This window comes from Bombus vosnesenskii, unplaced genomic scaffold, assembly GCF_011952255.1.
Source record: "Bombus vosnesenskii isolate JDL3184/JDL3185 unplaced genomic scaffold, Bvos_JDL3184-5_v1.1 scf7180000013319, whole genome shotgun sequence".
In the NCBI taxonomy this organism is placed as follows: domain Eukaryota; kingdom Metazoa; phylum Arthropoda; class Insecta; order Hymenoptera; family Apidae; genus Bombus; species Bombus vosnesenskii.
In genome coordinates, this window is record NW_022882964.1 from 1,001,175 (window position 1) to 1,026,236 (window position 25,062).

General features: G+C 34.3%; 1 protein-coding gene across 1 annotated transcript in view; it reads right to left on the minus strand.

Moving 5' to 3' along the window:
- Positions 1 to 592: 592 nt before the first annotated feature.
- The window catches only part of LOC117235682, a 36,617-nt gene continuing 12,147 nt past the window's right edge, over positions 593 to 25,062 (minus strand). The window contains exons 2-3 of the mRNA XM_033497947.1: positions 3,548 to 3,758; positions 593 to 3,331 (exon numbers count right to left, since the gene is read on the minus strand). Coding sequence (XP_033353838.1) covers positions 1,135 to 3,331; positions 3,548 to 3,732 — 2,382 coding nt within the window. The 5' untranslated portion in view covers positions 3,733 to 3,758 and the 3' untranslated portion in view covers positions 593 to 1,134. The remainder of the gene's footprint in view (positions 3,332 to 3,547; positions 3,759 to 25,062) is intronic.

The window sequence follows — 25,062 nt, forward strand, 5'->3', positions numbered from 1 at the left end:
GGGAAATTACAAGCATATTTTACTATTGTAAAGATTTGGTAAGTAGATACAATGTTAAAAACATTTCTCTATTATTTGGCCATTTGCATAGATCTGAATTTAAATTATATTTTACATTTAATTTTACTTTTCATCGAAGGAAAATATTCTCTAAAAAAAAATTTTCTGAAGAGTTAAATACATTTAAGAAGATATTTGTTATTATAAGTAAAATAACATTTATTTTACGATCTTTTTTTTAGAAAAATATTCTCTGATGATCAAAGTATGAATGCAGTTTTTCTTTCTTTCTTGTAATAAATTGTAGACTTTAACCATTACCTGGTTCAAACTTCATTTACAACAAAGAGTGTCGAATATATATTTTTATAATTTTTATAGTTTTAGATAATATATTTTTATAGTTTTGAGTCAAATGGTTGTAATGACTGCAGTTTATATCTTATTTAAAAATTGAAGTTATTTCTGCACAGTATATCAACAACCACTGTTCTATCATTAGCACCAATGTTCTATTAAATCAATCATTTTTCAATGTGAGTATGATTTCTTTCTATGAAGAGAGTTTCTTTCAAAGTATTAAAATTGGATATAGATAGACAAAACATTGTTTATTTAAAAAAAAAACTAAACAGATATCCGTCTTGAAATAAAATCTCTATACGTCTCAATTTCCTTCAAGAGCAATCCTTAATTACAAACTCTTACTTGAGAACTTAATCTCTATACTATTAAAATTTAATATAGTTAGTGTTTTTAATGACACATATATTTTTAAGTATTGAAAATATTCAACTGGTAATGTTTTTAAAGTTCTCTATCAAATTGTAGAAACTAGATAAAAACTTAAGCTTTTTCCAGAGATGAACAATCTGTAGTTAAAGATTTCTTTCTTTTCCAACCTATTATTATTATTAAAATATTAGTGGCTCTATTTCGCTAAATCACTCGACTGTTTCTTCAAATCACTCAATATAACCAATTCTACTTGTTCACTCAAAACCTATCAACATCTCATCTAAAACCAACTGAAACACCTGCACACAATTAACTGCGCATTAAGTACTCCACAAAAACCATCTCCAATATAAAAAGAAGCCTATGAACATGATTAAGTCAGGAACATCACGGATCTCAACATTCCTCCGTCGAGGTGCTGGAGATCTGAGTACTGGCTCCGCTAGAGAAGCTACTCCTGCAAGTTTCCACAGCTAGAGCCGTGTCTGGTACTTGGACAAATTGAACCTTCTCCTTGGGCCATCGATTTTTCCCATACATGCAACTGAATATATTATACTTATGATCCATCTCAAAGTGACTGAGATTACTACTGTGTCTCCTCCTCAACACCTTTTTAGCCATTAAGCTTCTATTGTTCTTATAAGATAATTCTCTCCTGAAGCAGAAGAACCTTCTTAACTCGCGTTTCACTCTTTTTGATCTATAGCCGAACAACAGTGGGCTTATATACGCGGCCAAGATCAAGAGGCTGGAGGCCAACACGTCGTATTTATGGGGCAAATGTTGGTCAGTGGATCGAGGTAGATTCTTCATTACCAGTAATATCACGTACGGCGACCAGCAGATCAGACCCATCACGATCACCAGAGCACTTATTCGCGCCGCCCTCGTCTCCTCTCTGTGCCTAAATATAGAACCATTGCTTATCCTGTCCTTTAGAGAGTGTATGTAACTCGAGGTGCTCCTCACGCTCGAAACACGATGCAGGTTGTCGTTCTTGCTCGGCGCTGGGGTTATTGTCACTATTGGTGCTAGCAAACACGAGGACGATTCTGTAACGCTGCTACCGTTAGTCTTTTCAGTCTTGTTACTGTTTTCATATGTATGAGATAGAGAAGCGTCTTTATTCAAGGATGACGATAACCTACGGTTGGGCCTCGTTTCTGAAAAATTCACTGATAATTCAGAGTCTCCTTGACTCAATATTTGGTTCTTCAACTCGACTTCTACTTGCACCAAATGTTCTTCTTTCCGATCGTTGTTAATATCGTTCTGTTTGCTTTCATTATTTTCTTCTTTGATAATTTCAGAGACTTGCAGTGATTCTTGGAATAAATTCGAAGAATAGTTACAGAGAGGTGAGAATTTTTTATCGAAGCATTCAAAGCGAGTTTCTTCCTCAGAATCACTGCTCTCGTCGATAAAACTTTTTGAGATCCAATTATTCACCTGTTTGTGATCTTTTAGATCTCTAGACGATTCTTTCGTCTCTTCGTATCCCGAAGTTTGCAAATCTTGCTTCTGCAAATCCTGACACTTACTCTCCCTGGCATCTTTCTCCATTACCGAATTACAATTGCTTAAATTATCATTAATATAGTTTTCTTCATTTGTAGATTGAGAGACTTCGACTCTCTGTGGACCAACCGTAAAAACAATTCTAGAAGGCTTTTTATTCTCCGCTTCTTCGGGTGGAGAAGATGTATCCATATCTATAGAAGAAGCAAAGGATCGCCTTCTAGACAACTGACCGGTGGGTTGCATAGTCTCGCTGGTCTCGTCAATCGAAGACAAACTCGATATCTTAGGTAACTTTCTAATATCCTCTACAGTATCCGCCTGAAGACGTTGGTTCCTCAAAGGGCCATTCTGCTCTTCGCTAAAGCTTGCTGAAGATAATATAGGCCTAGAGCCACTTCTTCTAGCTCTTTCCGAATTTCTATGTGCAGCCACGTAAATAGTGACATAGATCCAGCAGACGGCAATGAATGGGATGAAATAAGCAAATATGGTATAAACAATGGCATAAATAAAGCCATAAGTGATTGTATCGTCTATAAGCGTATCAAAGATCACAGTAGTATTCTCTATGAGATCTATGTCGTCACTGAGACTAACAGTTTCCACTGTTTCAGGAATTGCACTGGTATTGAGCTCGTTGTTATTGGTTTTGTTCTCCAATACTGTGAGAGTCGATTCTGTGGAGAAACTTACGGAATTTTGTTCTTTGGAGATGCAGAAAAGCCAAACACTTTGAGGATTTGAGTTGAAGAAAGCGAGAAAGCCGAAAACTATGGAGATCATCCAGGTGGAGAGGATTAGAATGCCGCATTTCAGTTTGTCCACACGAGCACGGTAACGTAGAGGATCCATCACGGCAAAGTATTGATCCACAGCGATTAACAGGACCGAGAAGACCGAAGATGTTGTTACTACCGCCATTGCTCCCTCTGACATTGAACAAATATTCAGTACAGGTGCAGAGTCGAGTATGGAGGAGTTGGAAGACGTTGAAACAGCGTCCATTATTAGTAGGGGGTTCATGATGGCACAGACCAACAGGTTTGACACGGTTAGGTTCATGACAAACCTGGAAACAGAAACAATGTGTTCCTTGTCACCTAATAATATCGCAATACATCCAATTCTGTTTTTATATGGATCTTGACGTGATATGGTGTAATTAAGAAATATGTATTTTTCTTTTTGCATGATTATCTGCAGTCTAATAATATAATATGCTATTATTACGATATAATATAACACGGTTCTGTCATATTAGTACGATAATAAAACGAAGAATAACCTGTTGGAAATGGTCCGTAGCGACGGACGTACGAGGAATGCCATTAGAAGTATGCCATTGAGTAAGAAACAGCTAAAAAGGGCGAAACTCCAGATCACTATCGCATGATTATTCAACCATCCCTCTAGATCTCCTAGATCTGAAATCGATCCTTCTCCGACGATGTCTGGCGAATCTCCAACCATTCATGTATAATAAATGTGACGCAATCCTGAAACGAAAGAAACGAAATTTATCAATGATTTTACAAACGAGTTTCGTAAAGTTTCGTTATTCTACGTTATTAATAAACAGCGGATATTTATGCAAATTCACATTGTTATGAACATAGTTAAGAAGATGAAACCTAGGTAATAAAAGGTTTTGTTTCGGTCTTTGATTTTTGAAAATTACCCTGTAAATTCTTTATTATTATAAACGTAATAATATATATTTATCATTGTACATATTCGAAACATAGGAATAATGTAGCACAAGGTACGGTCTACCCGTGCTAGATTGCATGGATATTTTCACAGAATGCGCATACGGGAAAATCCGTTAAGTCTAAATATACTCTGATGGTAACACTGTGCCGCAATATGTATGTATATTGAGAGATTACGCGCCATAATTTCAAGAAAAATTGCCCTATTTCGCCAGTTCATTCAATTCCAGTTCTTATTCATTGTTCCAGCCGTTCCTCTCGTTCAGCTATCAGCAGTCAAGATGCAGTTATTTTCGTTCGAAATACACTGTGACTTCGATCATTTTAAAATGTTTGATTAATCTACCAGACGTTTATGAGAGAAGTTAAACAGACTGTTACCCGCATAGATCAACAAGTTTAATAAAGAAACCCATCGTTCAAACTCGAGCTTGATTTCTGCTTTTGCAGTAAATGCAAACCTTGCTTATGTTTTGGAAACTCCACCGAATATCTACAGTGACTCACGCGTGTATTCAAACACCTGCCATAGATTATTTGTTAGATATATATATATATATATATATATATATATATATATATATATATATATATATATATATATATATATATATATATATATATATATATATGTAGAATTCGCTGTAGCGGTACCGGCAGTTTTTTTGCGAATATCTCGGAAACCAAGGTCGATGCGTCGGTTACACGTATGAGAAAAAGTTGTCTAAAATGTTAACTTCTACAACGTATTCAAAAATTATCGAAATCGGTCAGGTGGACGAGATACCGATAATTACCATAAATATCTGTTAGGTCGATAGAACTCTTTATTTACTCGCGCGATAGTTTATAAATCTTTTTCGAAACACCACAAATTATCTACGACGCGCTAAGATATATTATGCGTAATCTTCATGTATGGCATTTATCATTCGGTGTTCGGATCTCGTGTTAAGTTTCTCTTAATCTCTGACACTCGGTAATTCGACACGCGGTGATTCATAGATATCCTGTTGCGCGTTTGAAAATGAGAATTAATAGCAAAAAGCGCTGCGCTTTTTACGATTCCTTTGTCTGGAACTAAGGAGCGCGAACTTTTATTGTCCGTGGTCGATGGTTAGACACGTCATTACGAGAAAGAAATTTTGTATAAATACAAGGAATTCGAACAAAGGCGTGATAAAAATAAAAGACATAACGAATTAAATTACCAAGAAAAATTAATGTTTCCGTTAATTCTTCGTAACACTAATTATTTGATTAACTAGCTACAAACTCGACTGTATTTAATTTTTTAATTATTCAAAATATTGCATTTTCAATGAAAACCAATAATTATATCGTTGCATCGTAAATCTACAAGTACACCTATAAACAACAAATACAACGTACACACACGTATACATAGTATATATAGGAGTTTCACGATTTTCGGAGAATGAATTAAGATCTTGGGGGTAAATTACGCAGTAATTCATTAGTAAATTATATTGAACGATAAGCTTAAGTAAAATGCTGTATCATTTATGGAGTTTTTTCCTAGGATACATGATATGTAATTACCATGTGATGTAAATCTTGCATTATTTATCGTCATAGCAATTATACGATCATTCGATAAAGTTAAAATGCAGTAATTAAGAATACCAGAAATGTAGATGTCCATGTGAAAAGTTAGAATTAATAATAACAATAACAATAATAACCGTAACTCTAAGTTAAACATAATTAATGAAAAGTAACTTGAACGAAGTTAGGTTATTCAAATTTAACATGTCTAACTTCATTTTATATCTTCTCTGTGACAGAGATTAATAAGAAAATTCAACGAAATTAAAAATTACAATATCAAGTAATTCAATGCCAAGGTGTTATAGTGTCCAATGATTCTTTTATTTATCGTGGAACCGTACATCCCGATATACGTCTCAAATGACGTCTCAACGACGTCAGACGAATTATGGTAAAAGTTACTTTGAAATCTATCTTTTACACACCGGTTAACCTCGAAAAAGTTAAATCGAGGCGAGATCGAGATACGAGGGAAAAAAGTCGAAAACTGCAACGGACCAGGGATCGTATTTATTTCGAGGAAAAAACCTGGATGTTCACCTATCGACAGCAAGTTGTGAGAATGAATCGCAGCTCGTGACGCAGATGCGGGGTGACTTTAGTATTTTGCTCGCAAAATGCATTAACATATCAGCAAACAGCTTGCTCGAAACGCAAGAAACAAAAGAAAGGTTAAGACGTCTTAAGTTTTGGCGGTAAAAATAAATATACGCGGTTGAAGCAGCGTCTATATCGCTTGACGTCACAGGCAAGGTTTTTTAATACATTTTAAAATATGTAATTGGCTTGCTAGTTTTCTCGTTGCTATTACGCGCTTATTGCAATTCTCTCTCGTTAACCGCGAGATTTACAGAGAAGCGAGTCTTAATAGAGAAACAGTTACGCGTGTAAGTCCGACTAAATAAATTTCGAAAAATTTGGCTTCCGTAATATGAGATAACAGACTTTGAAATTTTTATGTTAATTGTAAACTAAATTAAATTGAATTTGGTATAAGGACGTTCTCTGTTTCTGTAACACAGAATTTTAATATACATTGGATGAATACGTATAGAATTATACAAAAATGTATAGAATTTTATACAAATGTTGATGAAGATACAATTTAAACGAAAAGTTGTTGCTACAATTGAGAATCGGAGATCGTCTTGCAAAAATCTTTGATAAATTTAACAAAACAATAAAATTAAAAAAAACTGCTGTAACAATTTCCTTGTTCTAAAAAAAAAAAAAAAAAAAAAACACCTTTCTTTGAATAAGAAATCCTAGAAATTATCCAGTTTTTATATTTCTACGCTCAAGGATTGAAAAATCGCATTGCATTGCAAGAATACGAGGCCACTGCGAAACAATCTTTTTACTTCTGCAACTTGTACGAGTTACGTGATTGAAATAAAGCTATTTTTCCCATCAAAAACAAAAGAACACGTGCAAAAGGTGCCACACACTTTTTAAATTGTCATTAAAAATACATATCGATTGTCCATTTCCTGAGAAATCATAATTTCCCGTATTTATCAGCTTTCAACCACAGTCACAAGACAGTAATTAAATATAAAAAATAAGCAGGAACGAAAATTAATTATGGTTTGAAGCGGAAACCACGATTTCTCTAGAGAAATTTCTAGGCTATGGAAACTTTTTCCGATAAGAAGTAAACTCGCGATATCCTTCTCTCCCTTGTAACGGTGATTTTGTTGTAAAAATAATTTTGAAAGCTGCAGGGCCAAAATATTCGCACTTACTACTGACGGTATTTCATATTTTTACATCGTTTTCCATAATTTATGAGAGATTTCTTCCTATTTTTCAAATTCACCTACGTAATAAATAAATATTTTCAATTTTCATAAATTTGATTTTCGCGCAATTACAATTATCAATTATTAAAAGAAGATTAAAAATACCATGGTATTAGTAATACCAAATCAGACACGCTTCTTACAAAAATTCAGTTAACAACTTCGTTCGGTTATTTAAAAAAAAAAAAAAAAAGAAACTGGTGTATTAAAAAAAAAGGGACGAACCGAAAGTTGCTCAATTTGTCAGGGAAAATATGCTGGAACGCGTAACGGAAGATTATTTTTCGCTGCTTCCGACGCGACGTTCCAAACATCATAATTCAACGATGAGTAGTTACGGGTTATTTGCATGTTGCGAGATACCTAAGATCAAAGATCTCGAAAAATGAATAGCTTCCACTAACGATATTTTGTTCTTTCTTTACAGCCTACCACCGGTCATTTGTTCGTTTTCCTACATCTTTCCATCATCTTGTGACGTACGTATGTATTACGGACGCAGTCCGCAGGGTATCTACGTATACAGAGTCGGCGTTACATACCGTTCCCTGGCAAAGTCCAAAGAAATGCTGGAACAGCGAACATGCCAACATGCTGCAATATCAAACAGTAGGGGTACAGCGAGCGGCGTCTTTCATCGTACTCGATGCCTCGTCCCTTTAAATTGGTCGTACGAACAAACGGGATGTTCGAATTGGTTAAATTCGATATCTTCGATTCACCTAACCCCTAATAATTAGCGATGTGTTTGTTTGCGTTATTCTCTGTAATGGCCGGATGCTCGCGATTACGTACAGTTTCCTTACCCTTAGTATTGAATCCCCGCATAGTCTTACGAATGATTCGATCATAGTCTTATTACCGTAAATTGATGCAGTTCGTGGGTGCGTTCCTCTTGAACGAGCGTTTTCAAAGCATCGAAAAAGCGGGAAAGCGCGACAGACCGCGTTTCGTCGTCAGCGGGATTTTCAATTCGCATCGTCGTTACGTACGAAACTACAACGATACTAGTTATTTAAACAGGAAAGCGTGAAGCTAGGTGACCTTCTACAAGTACATTCCATCGTTTTATATGGCTTCGATACGTAAATAGATATTACCTTCTAGCCGACCCTCGTATATAATTATGAGAAGTATATGGTCTTATCCAATAATAAGTTTGATCGGAGATTAGTTTTATTAATAGACAGAATAACGAATATATTTTAATTGCATGACTGTCGCGAAACGTATTTTAGTTTCTGTTCGATGTTTGTCACTGTAAAACGTTTCTTCCGTTATTGCGTATTTCCTTAAGAGGCGTTTCGTTTCTATCCTTATTTTTCAAATTATGTCATCGCGAGGCCGATAGCAATTTCCTCGTCGCGTTAGACAGGATGCTACGGTATATGCTGAACTTGCTTCTATCGCTATATAGCGTTAGCGAGATTGACCAGAGGAAATTATCGTCGCACGAAGCAATTTCGTATCGCACACGCGATTCACGTGCAGCGTTCTTTGGCTCGCGTGACAGACCGTTGAAAACGGTCGTCAACGACGTTTAACGTTTAGTGTGACATCTGCTTCGAATCCGCGTTGGTCGTTGTTGCGCATGCGCATCGATCTACGCTACGAGTTTCAAACGCTTCTTAAAGCTTCGTTCAAAATGGTCAAGTTATCTGAATTTAAGCGATTTAAGGCCCGATGCGGACGAGTGATTTTTCTCTGGGCGATATCGCTGCGATTATAATATGTCTGTCCTCGGTGTTTTTAAACTAGGAAAACAAACGAAGACATATAGCTGCAGCGATATTACGCAGGCAAAAATAGCTCACCTGTATCGGGTACTAAATTTCAATAACTTGAAACCTCTTCATCACCGTGGAATTGTCATTCATTTTACTCGGATATTACGTAAAATTGTATTAACGAAAATGATAGTTTTTTCGAGTTTCTACTCTCGTTAATTAAATCACTAGATTTGTGTAATAATTAGGCTGTGGATATTTTTGCAAATTTATATTTTGATCGACACGACCAAAGAGATGGAACCAATATAGAAATGTGGGTCATCCACTAAATAAAATAACGCGAGTGTTATATTTCGAATATTTTACATACAGGGTGGTTGGTAACTGGTGGTAACTACGCGAAGAAAGAAGTTGAAAATATAGAATAAAAATATATTTTTTTTTAATTTTTTTTTAATCTTTCCATCGAGACAACGATCTACAGTGAGATCCGTTATAACGATAATTCAACGAAAATTCAAAGTCGATTTTCTCGAAAACAAAGCCTCGAACGAAAAATTTTTATTCTACATTTTCAACTTCTTTTTTCGCGTAGAATCACCCCCTTTCCGCTTGTACCACCAGTTACCAACCACCCTGTATATTTTCAAATTTTCTAAAAATGCAAAATTTGTCGTCTTACTTGGTTTAAAATATGCTTTTGAGCTTTCAAATGAAACCAAGGTTTCTTCGATTGTTCCCTGACTCGAAAGAAGCAGTAGTTGCTACGTTACGTTGCGTTATTTTCAATTTTCCACTTATCGATATCGTACCGACCTAAACCAGCTTAGTTAATCGGCCAAGTTTCAAGCAACTTAGTAAACTGAGTCGACCGACTGATTACTTAATTTTTTCAGTAACAAACCGTGTGAAATAACGATATAACGACAGTGTAAAACGTACGTACTGAATATTTTAACGATTGATCATCTTTATAATATTCACGTAGAAACCTCCCTTGTCGATCGTGCCACGATTACCGACACACCCTGCATTTTCTTATTCACTCGCATACACAATCTCTTTCCGTTTTACTCTCTATTGGATAGCCTTTCAAAATTAGGTTACTCAGATTTAAATGGCTCGAACTCGAGTATATCTTGACTAATGTGAACGAAGCTTAACCTCGACTCTCTGCTGCAGCTTTTCAGCTATATTTAGAGGTACGGTTGTAGCTTTTGCTCGGCAGTGGTAATAAAAGCGATCGTGACGGGTGATTTACCGGCGCTAATCTTACAGCTTATGCGCACGCGTCCCAAACGAACAAGCACTCGCAAATTTGATGGAACCGTGGCACCTCTTCTTTCGTTATAAAACGAATTCTCAAATGAATTTTACCGACGCGAAGTCACGTATTTCGTGCGGCCGTGAATAACGAGTTTCGAAATATTTATAGTCTGCAGATATGTAGCCTGGTTTTATGATATCTAAGGTATGAAGACGTTGTCCGTGAAGCTTTTCAAATTCACGAGTCTAATTATATTAGATACGGACATCGTGCGTGGTTATTAGCGATCAACGAGTAGATAACGGACGTTCGTTTAAGGCAATTCAAAGGTATCTGACTGACGATCTGTTTGACAATTACAAATATCCCAAGTTGGTAGATCAGATTTAAAGATTAATTATTTGTCGCTTGCGGTGAAAATTTGCAGCGATTAGATCTTTGTGGAAAAATTCATCGTTGTCTCTTAACGTGTACAGAACTTTTTCCTTACATTTGTAGGAAATTCCGTGAATACAAAAATGCATAGAATAGGCACAATGCTCGTGGTACTTGGTTTTATTTTATTATACAGGGTGGTTGGTAACTGGTGGTACAAGCGATTCTACGCGAAAAAAGAAGTCGAAAATATAGAATAAAAATTTTTTTTTTTTATTTTTCCATCGAGACAACGATCTACAGTGAGATCCGTTATAACGAGACGCGATAAAGTGCACGCGTACCGAGCGAAAATTCAAAGTGGATTTTCTCGAAAACAAAGCCTCGAACGAAAAATTGTTATTCTATATTTTCGACTTGTTTTTTCGCCTAGAATCACCCCCTTCCGCTTGTACCACCAGTTACCAATGACCCTGTATATTTCTTTCGGTTACTTCACTAGCGTAATAAATATAAAAATTGGACGATACTGGTAAATACTTATTTAGAAATTAATAATCACATAGAACTCTTTTTATTCGATCAATCATACGTGTTCGACTCTACAAGGTCTCAAGTATGACAAATAAATGAAAAAAAAAAGTATGTGGAATGCGATAAGAAGATAATTAAGCGTAGAATAGAAAGATAATTAAAAGATTAATTTAAATTCATTACAGTCTATAATATAGCTGGATGCAGATGGAGTTTGCGGGTATGCAGAGATTTAGAGACACGTGTGCTCTTAAGCGTGACTTGCAGATAGTCTCGAGATTACTTTATGGCTACACGTGTGAACTAAGGACCAATAAAAATAAACAAGAAACTATGTTTCTTCTTAGACTTTGTTGAAAGAATCGTTCAGTCATAAATGTTTATATTTATCGTAGTAAAATTTGGAATTTAGTGTCAAATTGATTTATGATCGTGAGTGTATAGATAAGGAAATATTTACTCGTAAATTCAACTATTAACTGTATTACGAAAGGTTCTATATTCTACAGATAGACGAGATAGGATATATAAATTGAAAGATAGAAATAATAACAACTGAGAATTAAGAGATAATTACAAAAAAAAAAACACAAACAAACAAACAGCCAAGACCAAAGTCAGTATTTCGTAATTTTTACGTGCATTTCCACATGGCTTTTAAATTTCACCAAAATAATCACGATAGTCGGATCGCGTCGAAGTGCTGATGAAATTTTTAAACGTTACGTACAATGCACAGAATATATGGGCATAAAAAGTTTCTGTGTCGGTATTGCGTGAATTTTATCATCATAAATCATATCTCTTTCCTAGTTAGAAGTAAAAAAAAAAAGAACGAGTTAATAGTGTTGACGATCTTTGCATGATTTGAATTCTTTCTTTTAATTGAGATTATGAAAGTTACTGATAGATGTATACCTGTTGCCTCTGTTTAACAACTGCAAATATTAACTTGTGTATTTTGAAATTCCTTCGAATGGCTGGAGACAATGGACACAAACAGTCTTGAATTTTCCCGAGACAAAAAGATGAAAATCATAATATTCAATCGGACATTCGTTGAAAATCCAAATCGAACAGACTAATTTTTCATTGTTTATTTCTTGCAAATGTATTCTCTTCCTCCTCCTATCTCCTCTATCAAACAGCATAGAACCGATCAAATTCTATTTTACGTAAAAAATAGTTTTTTTTTTTTGTAGAGTTCTATGGAAGTAATATACATATATAACTTTTATATTACAAATATTTGTAATTGATTAAACCTCGTCTTTTATCAGAAAACCATTTTTCATTTTGTAATGTTCTGTAGAACCAATGTATTTATAAAAGTTGTACAAGTTCGATAAAATATATACTTTTTTATTATTTTCTACTATTTCATTTAACAGTTATTCATTTAATCATTTTGTTCAATTATTATTATACAATTAAATAAATCCAACTAACTAAAAGTAAAAAGCTAAGGAAGATACTATTAGAAAATTTAATGGAACGTTAGAATTAATATAGAATAGGTGAATATACGTATACAGGGTGGTTGGTAACTGGTGGTACAAACGGAAAGGGGGTGATTCTACGTGAAAAAAGAAGTCGAAAATATAGAATAACAATTTTTCGTTCGAGGCTTTGTTTTCAAGAAAATCCACTTTGAATTTTCGCTCGGTACGCGTGCCGTACGTTATAACTTATCTCACTGTAGATCGTTGTCTCGATGGAAAACTTAAAAAAAATTTAAAAAAAAATTTTTATTCTACATTTTCGACTTGTTTTTTCGCGTAGAATCACCCCCTTTCCGCTTGTACCACCAGTTACCAACCACCCTGTATATGTTCCCAGTTCGATACAGTTCTATTATGTCTGTGTAGATACTTATATGAATGTTGGAAACCACGTTATATATTTTTAAAACTTACATAATCTCTATCGTTACAACTTTTGCATTTCTTATTCTATCAAAGACTAAAGTCTAGATTATTAAACAAGATTTGCTGGCTTCCATTTCATTATATAACGTCGCATATCTCTTTTTTCTACTTGTCTACCTTATCTTACATTGAAACTACTCGGGCATATGACAAAATATTCTTTACTATTGTCATCCTTTGTAAGACACTAATACTAAAATTCACTAACATTAAGCGTTTAGATAGCTGATTGTATCATAGTTTGAGCTATAAGAATTGCAAGTTGAGAAACGAAAAGAATATTTTAGTCGTGATATTTACAAAATGTAAACAAACTTTCACGACATACGTAAGTTGATATGTAGTAATAGTTCGGTTTGTTACTGTATATACATGGAAGTTATAAACCGGAAGTCATCCTAACCTATCGGACGAATATTGCGTGTAGTACACAAATAAAAAGTAAGTAAATAAGTAGATAAATATATAAGTAAATAAATACGATAGGAATCTTGAATACTGTGAATACATTTAAAAAGCAGGCTCAGACAGAAAAAGAATGGTATTCTCCTTCTTTAGAAAAAAGCATCTATGTGTCATTAAATAAAGAAAAATGGCGGTTTAATTGATAGACTAAACTCCGGTCTACGCTTTAGTCGCTAAAGGGTCTCAAGGTGAACTTTATATTATTAAAACGGGGTACTGTAGTATATTTCCTTCTGTTACTTTTTTTATATTACTTTTATATATATTACTTTCTTTTTTAAGTATCCTGCAGTGATCTAGGTCATAAAAGTAAGAAAGGTCGGGAACACGCAATGAAATGAGGTTAGAAAAATATCACGTTGCCTCTAACCGTTCTCTGTAACAGATCTTCTCAGTTTTGACCTTCGACTGTGACATCATAACATCAAGTTTTATGCTCTGATAGTTCCAAAAGTATCTTTCATTGGATACACTACTGGCTTTTAATCGTTACTGGTTACAGTTAACTTCGGTTCCCACGAAATACATAGGAGTGCGAAATGGCAATTGCACAACGATACGCTACAAGATTATCTTGTTTTGGTATATGTTTGCGACAGGAAATGATCTTGTAACAGAGGTCGTTAAGCGCGGCCTAACGTCGATTGAAACACTAGAATGGGGGGCATAATATTTTGCTCGAAAGAATGATATTAACGCTAGAATCAATGTTTCTTAATATTGACATACATTTCGCTTTTAATATTTGTGACTATATCTAATATTCAATAATTATCTGTGATAATCAACTAGGTGATATTTAATAACATATGCATATTTCGTATTTACGTTGTTTACATGTTTTTTACTTGTTTCCGTATATTATTCCTTATGTCTTATATTTATTCTGATAATTTTCCCGTTCACAAAATTGGTATTAATATTGGGAGCTATTTTCCTTAACGTCTTTTTTTCAAATTCGTAAGGAGAGGACAGAGGAGGTCGAAAGTTTTACGTTCGATAAAAGCGGAAGTACTAGGAACCACGCAGTCAACTTAGGCTAAAAAAAGCTAGGTTAGCGGCAAGGCAGATACGAGATTTGAGGAAGAAAGTATTCGGGAATAATTTTAAGATAAATATGTGGTTGTATGAATTATAGAATTGACCCATCAGGGTGGAAGGAACGAGAAATGCTGCAAATAGTAAAAGTAAGATATATAAATCACTTGATACACAGGGATTTGACAGATGGACATCTAATTACATAAGGTGATCTGTTCAGTGAATGAACGTCTCCCAGTGAATGAACGTTACTCATATCGTACGAAAAATTAACACCTATCGTGCTCTCTTCTCTTTGAAATTTACACAGCGCACAGTGTCCAGAGGAAACCCACAGATGTTTCGCAAAAGCGTCCTCCATTTACAATCTGTACCGCACTGCGTTCCATTTGTTTAACCGTAGTCCTCGTGGCGTCCCACGGGTCGAAGGTAAAGCCTGGTCTACGCTGGATTCGACAGGGACAGTCCGCTTGGCGACAGTCACGTTTTTATAAAGATAGATTACAACGATCCGTGTGTTTCGTCTCCAACACATCCTCGACTCATCAACACACAGGTATACCCGAGTACTTGTCACAGTGCTAGTGGACAAACGACACAGGCAGTTTTGTGGACTATCGGCGAACAATGTATATAGACGATACATCAGTGTACATCAGATATGTAAGTGTTGTGTCGCTTTATGTCTACAATTTATATTTTGAGGTGATTTTAGTGGTCCTACGATAAATTTGTTCTTATAATTACACCGTTTAGATCGAAAGACACTGTATAAATAACGGATTTTCAAGAATTTGCCGATTTTGTTAGGTTAGATTTTCATGCATCGAATGGGGTTAGGTTGAGATTAGGTTACACAACGATGTAAGAAAGGATCGTTGAATAAAATTTAATTTTGGAAAATGGGTCGAGACGCGACAAAAAGATCGAGAACGTCGCTTTTTTAGAAACTGTCGTCCTGCTTGAAAAACTTAAAAATTAGCACAACTTGTGCGTACTTCGAGATTATGTTAAGTATCGTGAAAATTATTTATCATGGATGAGATTGTAAAAAACATTTATATCGTTTAAAAAACAGGCATCGTATGGAAGAAGCAGAAGATTATTTTCCATCGAGAGCAGTGATTTATGACGATAATATTTGGTGTGTACCTTCTGTGTTTAAGCTTATACGTTATTTAGTGAAATAAAAGCATGTTTTAAAGCATGTTCGAAAATATTCGATCGAATATTCTTAGCGTGCTGTTTTAAACGAAAGTATAAAAATAGCAAAAATGTCGGTGTACAGTAACAAGTTTTACATATTATCCTGTTTTACATATAAAACGATACTTGTAGCATATTCTTCCTACTTTGACAGATACATAAATATAAATGTACATTATACAAATTCTCCATTTATTTTAAAGCTTAAAAATCGTCAAAAATATTATCCTGTAGTGTAATTTGCAAATAATCCATAACAGGATTTACTATGTAATTTCATATTCGGTACAAATAAATATTGATATATTGATAATTATTAAATATAAAATAAATACAAATATTTAAAATCAATGATCTGAGAATTTTATTATAAGATTGCACTGTATAAATAATTAAATAAAAATATATGAATGAGATTTATCTGCAGCAGACAGTAATATACCTAAATCTACAGAATTTTGGAGGTGAAAAAAGTTCAAGATAATAAAAATCAAGTATTTTAGATATTTCTTTATTTCTTTCTATCATTCATTTATTGTAATCGTTCGTATGGCGTGATAATGTTCATATAATATGATAAGTATGTTGTGCGAATAGTTCTTTTTTTTTTTTCTTAAGAATATTTTCTTATCTCGAGTTAAACTCAACTCTCTTATCATACCTAACCCATCATTCATGCAGAATCATAATTACACAATTTCAATGATATACCATCGTCAGCAGAAGTGTCTAAATATTTTCTCTCGGTTAGAACATAAATTATTATCAACGTACAAATGATTAATGGTGAACATAAATTACCATCTTCCAAACGATCCATATTTGAAGTAATCTATTTAATCATTTCACTTGAAAACTACAAAAAAAGGCGTCGCAGTCATTCTCATTTTTCATTCTTTTTTGAGAATAATTAAAAAATTGCCAAAATTATTTTTCTGTCTTCTGGAAATAAAAATTCTAAATTGCGCCAAAAATTATCATCAAAAATTATCTTTCCTACCTTTTTACGCCTTTTTCTGACGAGAAGGATACAAAAGAAAAGAAAAACGAATCGCTAATAAATTACGAGTAGCAAACGTTTCCCGCATCTTTCGTACGCCCACAAAAGCAACCATAAATCTTCTCAGATTATCTTATATGTTGGACGAACTAATCACTGACGTAGACACGATGCTCAACAAATTGTAGCACACTGCTTAAAGCACAACTAAGTCGGTTTATTGTTATAATCTGAAATAGAGATTTGGAATTTAATTCGAACTGCAAAAAATGTTCTTCCAAATCGCGTATCGTAGAAGATATCGTAGAAGATAAACCGAAATGAAACGTTTCATAGTACAGCTAGTTGAATTTACACATTTTTCATGTTTTTCGTATGTTTCAGTTTGCCACACTGTACTATTTATTATTTTTAAAAGGTACTATTATAGTTTTAGTATTTTCTTATAGTTACGTTTTCCCTAAGACAAAGAACAATTTTATTTATATTATTATCTACAGTGACGAACACGGCGCTTCTGTGCTCGCCCATCCAAGTATTATATATCGCTGGAAATAAAAGTTCGCAAGTCTTAAGCTTATGCTACCTCAAAGTAGGTACTATAAGAAATACATGTGCATATTTTTAAATCATATATCAAAGACGCGACGATTTTCCATCGAGAAGGAAAACAGAAATCAAACTTTCCTCAATACAATTACATAGTTGGATTTACGATTGAAATATTCCTCTATTCGTGATATTTACTAGACATTCATTTTCCATTTTATATCTGGTCGAATTCGGGCAATTTTATGCCAATTAACTCGATTTGTACGAGTAAAAGCTTGAAGTTTAAGAAAATGTAAATCCTTTATCTGAATTGACTTTTAAAAATTTTTTAAAATTTTCCAGCAATATTTTCGTAAAAACCTGGGTTCGCTCATACGCGCAAGACACAGGATATTTATAAATGGAACAGGTTATAGTAGGTACTTCTTTGAATATAAATAGAAAAGTAGAGGCAAGTATTGTGTACTTTGGTAAACTTCCATTTTTTTGCGAAGTTATTCTTGTGGTTTTCGTACTTTTTATACAACGATTGCTTCTCTGAAAGATTGGATTTTTCGTAAAACGTTGAAAATCACAACGTCAGTTCGTGCCCGCCATCCATGTGCAGATGCGTTAGTTGTAAGAAATAGTAACCAGAAGATAGTCCTAGTTACAATCGATAGGCTTAAGATGGTTTTTTGTTTTTATCCCTAGTTTTCGTAAGCGCGTGCAATAAAGGTTTTTTGGCTCAGAACGGTGCGATAGATTTATCCATTCGATAAAATAATAACTATTGTGATCCTACCTCTGAGTATAGAATTAACAACATAAAACTATTATACACATATTTTTCTCGATGATTAATTTATACAAGGAATTAAATAATTTGAGAAAAAATAGCAAATATAGTAAATAAAATAGTATTTAACATATACTATGTTATCGTATTGTTATTCACTTTAGTAGTATTTGGCCCGTTTCTAATACATTCAATGTGTTATACTTTATGCAGAATGTTAACTTTTATGGATAAAGATACATATAGATTAATTACTCGCTTTTGTTGTAAAAAGTATACTTTAAAAAAAAAGGTATCATAATTTTCTTACAAACTAACAGCGTTTTATTCGTTGGAACATTTTGAATTGTAATTTCTCATAACAAAAGCTTCTATATTGATTTGTATTTCTCTATAGCGATGTAACAAAATTGTTTAACGGAATCGCTCGATATCTGAAATTTATTCGCCATCTAATTTATCATTCGTTTGGACACTTACGACTTCTGCAGCAAACTCAACAAAGCGTGCAGATATTTATGAGTACTATAAAATTATTCAAGTAAGTACGATGAATAATCGTGGAATATTAAACCGAATGGTCGACTGTGGAAAATTTAATGGCATTTTAAATGACGAAAAATAAGGAAAATTTATGCCATCGTATTATAAACATATCTATTTAAAAAAACGTAATCTAAGTAGAAAATTGTTTTACTTACCAAACATTATAGAGAGTACTATACTCTCGATCCTTTATACACAAAATTAAAAGTCTACTTATAAAAAATACAAATACGACTGTGTGCAAATACTTTTTGTAACCACTGTAGCTATATCTAGAGTTAATATGCACCAAAGATTACGAAACATTAGTTCGAACGGTTATTTTTCATCGGCACCGATGGAACACGTGCAAATCGTTACAGCTAAAATTACTCCGTATGATAAGTCGTGAAAATTGCACGTCACGTGCATCACTCGATGCATAATGGAATTTTTGCATATATTATATCTTCATATTCGAATATTAACGAGTATACATTAGCACTTGTAATTATTATTCGAACGATTTTTAAAGTCGATAAATGGCGTATGAATAATACAGATCGACGATACGTACAATAGCAGATGACGATGAGGGTGAGAGTAGGCATAAAGGAAGGTATTTAAAATCGTCAAATTATTCTCAAGTAAATCTCAGCGAGGACGTATTTTGCGATTTTTTCCACGAATCAACGTATCTCTCTTTACCAGGTAGTCTAGAGGAAACTAAATGGCAGATCGTAACAATTCGAAAATAGACAGAATAACAGCTTAACGTCATAATATGCGGCAATTGGAACACCGATTTAGTAGTAATTCAATACTACCTTTGTTCGAAAAACGAGTCACGGTTGAGTCTCTTCTTTCGCGAAAAGATTCTTCTAGACATTCTGCTCAACGTAGAAGTTTCTTTAACAACTCCGTAAGAACGACTTTCCCGTAATTAATGAAAAAGTTGTGCAACGGCTTGCTACGGAGATTACGTGTTAAAATTTCCAAATCTGAAGATCGATATCTCCGCTTCGGTAAGGTTAGATTCTCTAAAAATCGAATCACCCGTAGATAATATACCGAGTGAGGCACTGTCGAAATTTCAAAGGATTTCAAGCACGATTTACGCTACAAATATCTTACGGACTCTGTAGAAAACTACTATTGGCCAACGATGGAAAAGAGGGCGCTGCGCGTTAGGTATACAACGACTTTCGAATAACAGAACCTAACGAAATAAAATCAGGGGAAAAAATTACGAATTATATAAATCTAGTAAGCTATAAAAAGAAGAAGAATAAAGAAGGAGAAAAAGTAGATTAAACGAATTGTTGTTAAATGTAAATCTTCCTGGAATTTAGAGATTAAAATACTTAAAATGCAAGTCGGTCCCGCGAATGATTTACTACGCTATTACCCGATGAGCGCAAAGTATCCTCGAGTATACTGAAATCTTATCTGAGTTTCAAGTTTTCGTACCACAGGCATATTGTATTATACTAAAATACCGCTGCTTGGCACGAAACCAAAATTTTAATCAATTGCCATGTTTGAAACACTAACGTAAACAAAATAATATTTAACTTCTTTCTTACATGACATTTAGTTTAAAACGATTTGCAAAGTTTTTTTATGAAACTAAATATTTGCAGAACGCTATTTTCATGTACAATGTGTTCGTTTCGATTACAAGAAAAAAAAGAAAGAAAGGAATAGCTCGTACGACATGAAAGATTTAAACAAATTGTTCTTACATGAGTCGTCTCCTCGCGCAGGAAGATATTATACGATTTAAATAATATTTTCGCGTATGAAAGAGTTGGGTAGATTCCACGATTTTTCTAAAGGACAGATTATACCCTTCCATTTCTATACGCAAGCAAAAGTCCTGCCTTTTTGTGTCGTTCTATACTTTTATGAGGTAAATTTTACAAAATTGAGGTTAGAATATCTTTTGGATTAGTCACCGAATGTGTAAAATTAAAGATAAAGTAATTTTTAAACTAGTCACCGGGTTTACAAAATTAAAGTTGAAGTGTTTTTTCTTTCAAACTAATTGTCAAATTTTCAAAATTCAAGTAGAAAGAGAATAGATTGCACGTATGTAGATACACGCGAGTGTAAAAATTTGTAAAAGAACGGCCATGAGTCGTCGTTCTGAAGCAACTAACACTGTTTTGACATAATTGTTTATAAGAGCGAAAGTATGCAACCGAGATATCGACGACTGCGAGACGAAGGAAACATCGAGTATATAACAAGTTTCGCGAACACGAGTTCAACCAATTCGTGGAAGGTCAGTACCCGCCATTGTTCTATTAATTTTTTTCTCTTCTATTTTTGTATCCTTTGTACCATATTTTTTTACTTTGAATTTTTTTCTTCATTTGAGTACTTTGTTCGTTGTTGAATTTTTCACTCTTTTTTCTATTGACAAATAAATTATTTATTAAAAAATATAATAAGGGTTAGACAGTAAATTGGATATGAAATAAAATGAACGATTTATAAAAAAGTTGGTTATTCGAGTTTGCGGACGTGTTTCGACAAATAAAAGATGTCTTCGTCGTACTAAAGCAAATTTACAGGATAACGTTATTATCCTTGTTGGTCGTATAAGGCAACCTATCTTCCTTGAATTCGAAAAGTATAAAATCTACGATAATTTCGTCTTTCGCGGAGCTAATTGATTCACGATTAAGCAAAAACACGTAAAACAATACCGATAAATATTTTCTCGTATCCAACCATGGTCGTACAAACGTCTTCGGTTCTAATTAACGATCCTATCGAATCTGTTCTCAAGAACAAACTGCAACAAAGTATTTCTCGTGACGTCGATCCAGTAAAATTCGTAAAATCGTCAAGGATATTGCGTTCGCACCGATTGCGTTATGCACAAGAAACAATCGAGCAGATAAGAGAAGCACGCGAATCGAGAAGACAACCTTCGGCAAGAACTTTTCCATCGGACAACCAAAATCAGAAAGAAAGAAATCGCTTCCTTGGAAATTTATATTCCTCGGATTTCTCATTTTCAATGATACATAATATCGATACGATACGATACGATACGATACGATACGATACGATACGATACGATACGATGCTGTGGATCTTATTAACAAAAGACGAAGGAGAACGATACGAAACCGAGATATACAGGGTGTCTCGGTAATAAATTACGATGCAACCGACAAGTGGACGATTGAGACGACAAGAATGAATCGAAAATGCGCGACAAGATTTGTTCATACCGAGAAAATCGGATTTGTAAAATTTAGTCAATTTCGGAGTGGAAATGGGGGGGGGGGTCGACTATTCTATGTGTAAAAATACGTCGAAAATGTAGAATAAAATGTTTGTTCTCGCATAAAGTTGCAATATACAGGGTGGTTGGTAACTGGTGGTACAAGTGATTCTACGCGAAAAAAGAAGTCGAAAATATAGAATAAAAATTTTTTTTTTATTTTTCCATCGAGACAACGATCTACAGTGAGATCCGTTATAACGAGACGCGATAAAGTGCACGCGTACCGAGCGAAAATTCAAAGTTGATTTTCTCGAAAACAAAGCCTCGAACGAAAAATTGTTATTCTATATTTTCGACTTGTTTTTTCGCGTAGAATCACCCCCTTTCCGCTTGTACCACCAGTTACCAACCACCCTGTATATATACACACACAGTGTTATAAACGTTTCTTTGATGATTTTACGAAAAGGTCTGATGTATCGAAGCCCTTAAACTTTCAAAAAAAAAAAAGAAAAAAAAAAAGAAAAAAAATACTTTCGGTTCTTAAAAGTCGATATACGTACCAATGTACCTCCTACTATACGGAGAAGACAATACCAATTCCCAGCGTGGACGACCAATGGTAAATATCCTTTCAAAATCGATAGATTTCTAGAGATAGAGACACTGGCCCTGACGCTCTCAAAATTTTACGTGCCAGTTACCTAACGAATATGCAAACCACAAACGAATACGCGTTTCTTGACACCTCGAAATTAAAACAAGGGGTTGGATGCGCGGTACGCGCTACAGATGCAAATAATCTGCTACGCCGACCACTAGAAGCGTTTACCGTTTTCACTAGCTTTGAAATATACAGGGTGTTGAGCGAAATCGCGCGCACGAGCTTTGAAGCATTTCCGATAATGTAACAAAAAAAAAAAAAAAAAAAAAAAAGTTTCAAACGAGAGTCCTGTTTTGAATCAGCTATAAATTGCGATACTTAAAATCGCAAAAAAATATTTTTATAAAAGACTCGAGGTGGCCTTGACATTTTTAAATGGGCACGAAAATACTACGAGCTTAGGATTACCATAAGTTCAGAAATCTTAAATTCGTTGATATATTTCTACTTCAATTTACGATTTATAATTCATATTTTATATCCACTGTTGATCGTTGCTTCGTAATATATATTGCGTCGAAGCATTGTGCTTTTAAAAATTATTTTACTGCTTCGCCTCTTAATAAGTTAAATACGTAGCGATAAGTATAGCAAGCATAATGAATAGCGAATAATTAAGAAACTTCGATGTGCGTATTATAGACTACATATAAGCGAATGCTATTTAATATGCACAGTGATGTCGTCAACTTTGCTTATTCGAAGAAGTAAGCATACAACGGCTTGGAAGGAATTTATAATTAATACAAATAGAATTGTACGTACACATAGCGGTATAGGAAAATTACGGACGTTGAAGACGCACGTAGAACAATCGAATTACCTCGGTTCAATATAGTTAATTAAAAATGCTTGGAAAGAAGGAGAAACAACGTTTTAGGTGATATAGACCGCTTAATGTAATTACGTTTTAATTAAAACAATTTAGCGATTATCTTATGCGACGGTTTCAGAAACATTTAACGAAGGATAAACGTCTAATAATTCTCTGTTGCGGCGCAGTTTATCATACAGACAAAAAGATATATATGATAATTTATAACACGAACGTTCAATTATTTTATTAGCGCCGAGATAGCAATTAAGTTCGTAAGTTCGACGATAAGTACCGATACGTATGTACGTATGTGTATAATATAACATATAAGTAGATAATATATCGTGTATACGGGATGTTCCACGCCTCTGGGATAAGCTGTATCTTGCAAACGGTTTCGCACAGAGAGAAATGTTATAGGCCAAAGGTAAATGGTACACGACCAAGCATAATCCGGAAATAATTTTATGCAATTGCGCCTGCAAAACGCAATTGCCCCTCTTTTTCTCGCATGAAACGCGTCTTTTTATTCTCTGCGGACGAGTATTAACGTATTTATCATATACCCGAAATCGACTACTTTACAAGTTACCGACTGAAAGTTTGCTAAATTATTTCGTCGTGTCGTGGGATACTGGCGCTGTAACAGATACCGATCCAGCGATTCTCAGTTCCAATCTCAACGTCTTTTCGTTCTTCTCTTGCGTTACGCGTTACTTAACACTTTCTCTAATTTTGGATATTTGTAACAGAATATCGTTATCGGATATCTCGAACACTAATAACGGGATGAAAATACTCTCTGTCTTTCGAGTATCCAACTGTCTCGATAATTTCTATTCAAATATTTGATGACAGCTCGAGAATGTGCTGAAGCACCGTCTTGTTGAAAGTATTCTATTTCTTCGCGGTGCAGATAACGGAATATCTGTATCGTGTAAATTAGTGTACAAGAACTGGTAGATGGAAATCTAAAAAAGATTGCCGTGTCTTTGTTCGCTCAAAATTCCGTAAAAAAGATAAGATCCGATAATCCATTTTATCGGATATGTGGCAACAAACATTTACACTGTATCGTGCTCGATTATTAGTATATTTCATCTGGAATGTGGATTTTCTTTACGCGGTGTATGCCCGCTTTGTCCATCGATCGTTCCACTGTTGGTAAACGTCGTCTCGTCTGCCCGCGAAACTTGCCAAATAAAATTAACATTTTCTCGAATACGCCGTAAAGAATATCGGCGACAGTTTATTCTTTCAATTTCGTCCCTAGATGGCAATGTTTGTCAACTGGAAAGCCGATAGGTAAGGACGAAACTTGAGCATTTTCGGAATACGTTGAACCGCTAACGTGTATTTATCATCGAACTTGTAAACTTAATAATTAACTTTGCAATAATAATTGCGACAACGATTCTACGTTCGTCGCATAAATTACACCACGAAAGAAATTATAATTATAATACATATGTATTTGAGCTGCGTTAAATGCTTGGAAATCCGTGGGATGAGATAATCAGGTATGTAAATATATTGTACGTATGTGATATGCATTTGTTAACATTCTATAATGAGAATGTTTCTGAAT